At 41.4% G+C, this 7657-nt stretch overlaps 3 protein-coding genes across 3 annotated transcripts; 1 reads left to right on the top strand and 2 right to left on the bottom strand.

The window, feature by feature from the left end:
• The first annotated feature begins 301 nt into the window (after nucleotides 1-301).
• Nucleotides 302-1560, top strand: LOC119340293 (60S ribosomal protein L29-1-like). Its single transcript, XM_037612186.1, has 3 exons — nucleotides 302-369; nucleotides 478-603; nucleotides 1258-1560. The coding sequence occupies exons 2-3, from the start codon at nucleotides 502-504 to the stop codon at nucleotides 1336-1338; spliced, it is 183 nt and encodes a 60-aa protein (XP_037468083.1). The 5' UTR covers nucleotides 302-369; nucleotides 478-501; the 3' UTR covers nucleotides 1339-1560.
• Nucleotides 1561-3513: 1953 nt separating this feature from the next.
• Nucleotides 3514-4155, bottom strand: LOC119306626 (metallothionein-like protein 1). Its single transcript, XM_037582804.1, has 2 exons — nucleotides 4051-4155; nucleotides 3514-3965 (listed from the first exon to the last, which is right to left on the bottom strand). Exons 1-2 carry the CDS (start codon nucleotides 4101-4103, stop codon nucleotides 3794-3796), a joined length of 225 nt encoding a protein of 74 aa, XP_037438701.1. The 5' UTR covers nucleotides 4104-4155; the 3' UTR covers nucleotides 3514-3793.
• A 2065-nt stretch (nucleotides 4156-6220) lies between these two features.
• LOC119306615 (metallothionein-like protein 1) lies at nucleotides 6221-6819 on the bottom strand. The gene is made up of 2 exons (XM_037582794.1): nucleotides 6712-6819; nucleotides 6221-6640 (listed from the first exon to the last, which is right to left on the bottom strand). The coding sequence occupies exons 1-2, from the start codon at nucleotides 6762-6764 to the stop codon at nucleotides 6469-6471; spliced, it is 225 nt and encodes a 74-aa protein (XP_037438691.1). The 5' UTR covers nucleotides 6765-6819; the 3' UTR covers nucleotides 6221-6468.
• Between the last annotated feature and the right edge of the window lie 838 nt (nucleotides 6820-7657).

Raw genomic sequence — 7657 nt, 5'->3', positions numbered from 1 at the left:
CCTATATTTTTTTTTGAGGGATAGATGCCTAATTTACTCACTCTATGAGCGTCCCTGCAAAAATAAAGCCCCATTTTACCAACGGTTGCACGGGCCATCCTGAGAAGTTAGCCCACATTTAGCAGTGGGTTGTTACGGCTGGATAGCCCATGCAAAGAAGTTGGGCCACATTGACTGGTAGCATGGGCCGTTACTGGAATCTTCAATCCGTAAGCGGCCCGTGGGTCTGGAATGGAGACGGGGTTCCAGCCCATCCATAAGCGGGCTAGGGCAAACCAGCCCCTCGTCTATATAAAACCAGGCATCGAGGCCACGCCATCTCCCGAAACCCTAGCCCTTCTTCCGCCGCCGCCGAACCCCAGCGCACAGGTGAGAAACTCTCACCCCCCCGCTTCTTCTCCCTCTCGTCGCTTCACGTCTCATCCCCTCGCCTCATCTGAATCGCTCGTCGTTTCTCGTTCCTCTTGTGGTTGGCAGGAGCCGCAGCAGAAGGGATCGGAGATGGCCAAGTCGAAGAACCACACGGCGCACAACCAGTCGTACAAGGCGCACAGGAACGGCATCAAGAAGCCCAAGCGCCAGCGCCAGGCCTCCACCAAGGGGGTACGTTCATACTGCCTCGCACGCGGCCCCCGAGATCCATAACTAATCTCTGTTCTGTTCTTACTTTCTGGTTCAGATTTGCTGTTTTTGTCATGGATAACTGTTGGCAATTATCTGGTTTAGTTAGTTTCTTTCCCGCAAATATCTGTAATCATGCTAGGAATGTGAGTCTGTTATGGACAAATTGAAGTACTACTCTGAAATCTGAGGTAGCATTGTTCGATTCTAGTGCATGTGATTGATAGGTTGTTCAAATCTGTTGTTACCTTGGATAATTGCTGGGGTCAAAATGGGTCATTTATTACTGGATGAAACTGTATTATGTGTAAGAATAGAGTCCCTTTGTTCTAGTTTTCTCCTGTAGTTTAGTTATTATTCCGTAGATTTGATTTGAGCTTGAACTGCAGTGCCCAATCACGCTGGCATCGAAGTTCTACTCTAGGATATTGTCTTTGAATTGGTATGTTGAGTGATGTCGTTGGTGAAAAAAATACTTAGCTTGTGTTAGAGCAAAACTTCACATCTTGTATGTCTGTTACCCACATTTTGTGTGGTAGGAATCTAATGCAAGCTTGGGAGTTTAGCCTGTGAAATATTTGTGATGTCTGTTTGTCTACGCCTACTGATCTGTGCCTCTTTATTGTTTCCTTGTAGATGGACCCGAAGTTTCTGAGGAACCTGAGGTACTCGAGGAAGCACAACGTCAAGGCTGGTGAGGGAGAGGTTGAGAAGTAAGATGGACGAGTTTCTGATGGTCGATATGTCTCGTGTATCGCTAGGATCTACTGTTTTGAACCTGTTAATCCAGTGTTCTGTATGACCAAAGAATATCTATGTCGTTACCTAAGTTTTGTCATGCTGCTGGATTGGAAATGATATTTGCAGCCTTATGAGAATCTCTTTATCCATAAAATGTGTCTTTGAATGCAATGTTTGTGCATTGAGCATTCGATTTGATGTGGTTGTTTATTCATCAGTCATCTTTACTTGGACTGGAATGTGAATGATCTGGCATGTACGTATTTGGTTGTACACTAGCAATGTTTCTGTGAGCTCCCCATGTGCTGACGTTGAGGTTCAAAACATGATAACAGTGACGCAGATGATCAAATACAGGGGAAGCAATTGGTTGATTAACGTTTGACTATCTAGTAGTAGATCAACCTCTATGAAGCACCATAAGATTTGAGGTCTTCATTTCAACCAAATTAAGTGCAGGTCCAGTACATGGTTTAGTTCTCAGACCTGGGGTCTAAAATTTTAGTTGCTCTTTCGTCTATGAAGCACCATAAGATTTGAGGTCTTCATTTCAACCCCAAATTAACTACAGGTCCAGTCCATGGTGAAGTTCTCAGACCTGGGGTGCTCAAATGTTACTTTTGAGTTGCTCTTTCGTCGTGCCAACCCTACTCACTTCAGTAGCACCATTACAAGCACATGCGCGCAAACCTTAGCAGTTGCAGGGGTTGCACCGCAGCTGCAGCCATGGCGGGCCTCACCGGACTTTTGAACCGCTCTCAGGCCTGACGATGGTGGCGCCTCTCTTCTCCGCAAGTCAGGGTACATCTTGCTGCGTCAGGGTACATCTTGCTGCAACAAAAAACAAATCAGCATGAGAAACTCTTCTCCACCATACTTTTTTTGGGAGAGATTCTCCACCATACTTAGGCCTGAAAGCAGCTACTAGTAATTTGCAAGACAGAACAGAGGTATCGACGCATATTTGCACGAGGAACCCCAATGTAAATTTCCGGCAATTAAATAAAGCTTTGCGATTTTGAAAGTATCCTTGCAAGTATTCAAGTTCCCAAATGAAACTTCCATTTTCAAAGAACGAAATATGCTTAATAAATTGCCAATAACCGTGAGTGTTCTTGACGTGGGTCCTTACGATTTCTGCACGTTTGGGGCGTTTACAGTGTCATTGGTGCTTTCTTCTAAAGCTACGATGCGTGGTATGCATCATCTTAACACTCACCTTCTTCATTAGAAATAAGAAGTAATTAGATGCGTGTTCAACTCGCAAAAAAAAAGGCACACGTTCAATGAAACTAATGCAGTCAAGACCTAATAAGAAAACAACATTTAGTTCATTTTATATTGGTTGACTTCAATAACAGCTAGCCTGCCGGCTAGAAATGTGCCTTCTTTGATTTTTTACCCTTACCATCACTTTCTTTCCCTTAAGGCCTTATTACCATCACTGCTTATTCTCAATTGAACTAAGCTTTCGCATTTCAACTTTTAACTTACATTTAGAAACAAAGATAGTATTTCTAGAAAAGGAAGCATTTTATTGCGTATCCCTATACACAAACGGGGAAATAATAACTTATTCGGTCTCAAAGTAGCTTTCATATGAAGAGGCATTTTACACAGTATCCCACCTTACTCTTGCTTCTTGTCAGTTACACAGTATCCCGCCTTGTTTTAGTAACTCTCTCAGTTGAATAGACCGAACTGCATGTGTCTATCCTATCTACAATTCCTACCTCTCTACATGTTTCCTTCTTAACTAAGAATTGTTTTTCCATCTATTAGTGTTAAGAAATTGTATTGACCAAGACCATGCATTAGAGATACCTAGCTCCATGTCTAGTCATGTCCTTGGATCATTGGTTTGTTAGGACTTGACTATGTGCCGCAAGAGTCTTATGATTCAAAGAATTTTTATAGAAATTTTAGAGGATTGGAATTCTTAGTAACATTTCCAAGTATGTTGTTTGGTTTGTAGAAATATGTTCCTTTGCACTGTATTTTGATAGAAATATGTCATCAGTTCATCACATACAATGGGAGTAGAGGAGGGGGTACAACTTTGAAATACGTTCCTAGCGGGTTTGAGCGAGGGATGCTTTAAGCTCTGTGCAGCCCTGGCCCGAGCGATGAATGCTATAGACAATGGACTACGAGAGTTACTTAGTCTAGCTAACAATGCACGCTTTGCGCGAACCTGTTTTGCATATTCACTTTAGTTCAGATGGACCATTACAAACTACAAAGACACACACATATAGGCTCGCACACACAAACACAAAACAGTAGCAATAGTTTCACAAGTTACATGAGCACAGGGGCGCCAAGAGCAAACCACACCACAACATTAACCAGGCGGACGGTGCCGGTTTCATTATTCACACACCCGATGAGACACGACACAATCACCACATACACATCGATTGCTTGCATCTTAGCAGTTGCAAGGGTTGCACTTGCAGCTGGCACCGCAGCTGCAGCCGTGGCCGGCCTCACCGGACTCGGCGGCCTCCTCGAACTGCACCTTCGCGGGCCCGACGACGAGGGCGACGACGGTGGCCTGCATAGTGGTGGTGCTCTTCCCCTCCAAATCAGGGTACATCTTGCTGCAACATTCAAATCAAAATTATCAGCGCAAGAAATTACCGAGTTAGCAATCCACTCTAGTTTGGAAGAGATAAGTATGCATACCCGCAGTTGCAGTTTGGGCCACAGCCGCAACTTGATCCACAGCTGCAATACATCCTTAGTTTTGTTGTAAGTTTTGTTGAAGATGGAAGAGGAATAAGTGATTTGAGATTGTGAGCAATGAGCAATGCCTAGGTCCTTGTGCACCACTATTTATAGGCCAACTAGTGTGATTGAAAGAACGTTTGTTGCGTGTCATGGTGCTATACAAAGGCTTCCTAGAATGAGTCTTTAGGAGCTTTGGTCCATCTAATATAAATTTCTAACGATTGAATAAAACTTTGCAATTTGATAATTTTATCCTTGCAAGTATTAAAGTTACCGAATGAACTTCTATTTTCAAAGAACAAAACATGCTGAATAAATCACCAATAATTGTGAGTGTTCCTGACGTGGGTCCTGATGATTCCTGAATAATTTTTGGTACTCTTGGGGGCGTTTACGGTGTTATTGTTGCTTTCTTCTAAAGCGACGATGCGTGGTATGAGTCATCCTAACGCTCTCCTTTATAGGAATTAACGCGTATTTAGATGCTCGTTCAAAGAAGCTATGTACGTTAGCTGCTAAATTAATGCAAGCGAGACCTAATAAGAAAGTACTAACATTTTAATTCGTTTCATATCGGTTGACTTCAACACAGCTGGGCTGCCGGCCAGAAATGTGCCTTCTTTGTTTGTTACCCTTACCATCACTTTTTTATATAACCCTTAGGGCCTTATTACCATCACTTTCAGTGGAACTAGTTTGTAGAAAAGGAAACATTTTATTGCGGACCCCTTTGTGCAAACGGGGAAAATAGCAACTTATTTGTCTCAAAGTAGCTTTCAGATAAAGAAGCATTTTACCCAGTATCTTGCCTTACTCTTGTTTCTTGTCATTATTTCAGTAACTCTCGATTGAACAGACCGAACTCTATGTATCTATCCTATTTAGATCTCCTACCTATCTACATGTTTCCCTCTCAAGTAAGAATTGTTTTTCCATCTGTTAGTGTTAAGAAATTGTATTGACTAGGACCATTCATTAGATATACCTAGCTTATGTTTAGTCATATGTTTCTTTTCTTGCAGAACCATCCATGAGAAATACATCACAGAACCAAGTTTAGAAATTGTATTAGCGCCGACTTCAAAGTAAAAATAAGTTTTTGGCCGGTACTTGTCAACTTGGTATCTGATTTGGTTCGTTAGGACTTGACTATGTGCTGCCAGAGGGTCTTAATGATTCAAATGATTTTCATAGAAATTTTAGAGGATTGGGATTCTTATTAGTACATGATTCCTATCTCTACCACTTGGGATAGCCATCAAAATTCCATTTACTGAATAATGAACTAAACGCTCAAGATTCATGGCTAAAGTCGAATCATAGTTAGCCAACATTCTCAAATCATACTCCACCGCGGCATAGCCTCCAAAGTGGACAAGCTATTTTTCATCGTGACACTGCTAAATAAGCATGCTCGTCTTGGAAGAAGGCCAAAGCTGATCAGAAGCATACATGTACAACACTTCTAAGAAAACGTATTACCGCTAGTAATTTCATTAGTATAACAAAATAATGCAAGAACCCATCCAGGCGAGGTGTTACTAGCGGCTTGACCGAGGGATGATTAGGCAACTAAACACCAAGAGTTTGCATCTAGCGGGGCTGGTTATGGTTGATCCATGCAAGCAAATACTCTGTAAGTAAATGAACTACGAGAGTTGCTTGTCTAGCTAATAAACTATGAACCATCTTTATTTTAATCCCTCTGCAGATGGAAGTTTACAGTTTTTTGAGTGTTTTCCTTTATGTTCATGTAGAAAAATATAATGACACTTGCATAGGAAAGAATATGTTCATCTCTATCTTTACTATCTTACAAATAAGAGTCGGTAGATGGTTTTAAATTTCAGTTTCAAAAATATTTCAGCACTAACCAAAATTACTGAATTTCAGTAATTTCGGGTTGCATTTCAGCCAAGGACCAAAATGTTTACTTGAAATTCAAAAGCATTTGAAAAATTCAAAAATGTTTTAAAAATATTTGAATTCCTGTGTATAACTGAGATGACTGAAATAGTTTGATCGAACGTTAAATATTTTGGTGTCTACTAAAATTATTGAAATTTAGTGAAAATCATCAAAATCTCATTGAAAGTGAAAATCATCGGTAAGATGTGGCTAATGCGCACTTTGCGAGAACCTGTTTTGTATATTCACTGCTCAGATGGACCATTACAAAGACAACACATATAGGCTCGCGCACGGCGCACACAAACACAAAGCAGTAGCAATAGTTTCACAAGTTACATGAGCACATGGACACCAAGAGCAAACCACACCACAACAGTAATCAGATGGCCGGTGCCGGTTTCATTATTCACACACCCGATGACACACGACACAATCACCACATACACATCGACCGCTTGCATCTTAGCAGTTGCAAGGGTTGCACTTGCAGCTGGCACCGCAGCTGCAGCCGTGGCCGGTCTCGCCGGACTCGGCGGCCTCCTCGAACTGCACCTTCGCGGGCCCGACGCCGAGGACGACGACAGTGGCCTGCATGGTGGCGCTGCTCTTGCCCTCCAAGTCAGGGTACATCTTGCTGCAACATTCAAATCAAAATAATCAGCGCAAGAAATTACCGAGTTAGTTGGAAGAGAGAAGTATGCATACCCACAGTTGCAGTTTGAGCCGCAGCCGCAGCTTGATCCACAGCTGCAAGACATCCTTAGTTTTGCTGTAAGTTTTGTTGTAGATGGAAGAGGAATAAGTGATTGGAGATGGTGAGCAATGAGCAATGCATAGGCTCTCCCTGTGCACCAGTATTTATAGGCCAACTAGTGTGATTGAAAGGACGTTTGTTTTTGTTGCGTGTCACGGTGCTATACAAAGGCTTCCTAGAGTGAGTCTTTAGGAGCTTTGGTCCATCTAATATAAATTTCTAACGATTGAATAAAACTTTGCAATTTGATAATTTTATCCTTGCAAGTATTCAATTTGCCGAATGAACTTCTATTTTCAAAGAACAAAACATGTTGAATAAATCGCCAATAATTGTGAGTGTTCCTGAAGATTTCTGAATAATTTTCTGTATGGTTGGGGACGTGTATGGTGTTATTGTTGCTTTCTTCTAAAGTGACAACGCGTGGTATGCGTCATCCTAATGCTCTCCTTCTTTATAAGAAATAACAAGTATTTAGATGCGTGTTCAAAGGAACTATGTGGGTTAAGTGCTAAATTAATGCAAGCAAGACCTAATATGAAAATACTAACATTTTTAGTTCATTTTGTATGGATTGACTTCAACAACAGCTAGGCTGCCGGCCAAAAATGTGCCTTCTTTGTTTTTTACCCTTACCCTTACTTTTTCATATAACCCTTACAACCTTATTACCATCACTGTTTATTCTCAGTGGAACAGTTTTTTTAGGAAAGAAAGTATTTTATTATCTCAAAGTTGCCTTCAGATAAGAAGCATTTTACTGACTTACTCTTGCTTCTTGTCATATTTCAGTAACTCTTTTTCTTAACATGGTACAAATGCATATGCTCATACACACGTACATACACTCATTCTTATATATGAACACACATGCATACCCTACCTCATCCTTATATA

Source organism: Triticum dicoccoides, chromosome 1B (assembly GCF_002162155.2).
Source record: "Triticum dicoccoides isolate Atlit2015 ecotype Zavitan chromosome 1B, WEW_v2.0, whole genome shotgun sequence".
In the NCBI taxonomy this organism is placed as follows: domain Eukaryota; kingdom Viridiplantae; phylum Streptophyta; class Magnoliopsida; order Poales; family Poaceae; genus Triticum; species Triticum dicoccoides.
The sequence above is the reverse complement of the archived record's forward strand: the minus strand, read 5'-3'. Positions and strand labels throughout refer to the sequence as shown.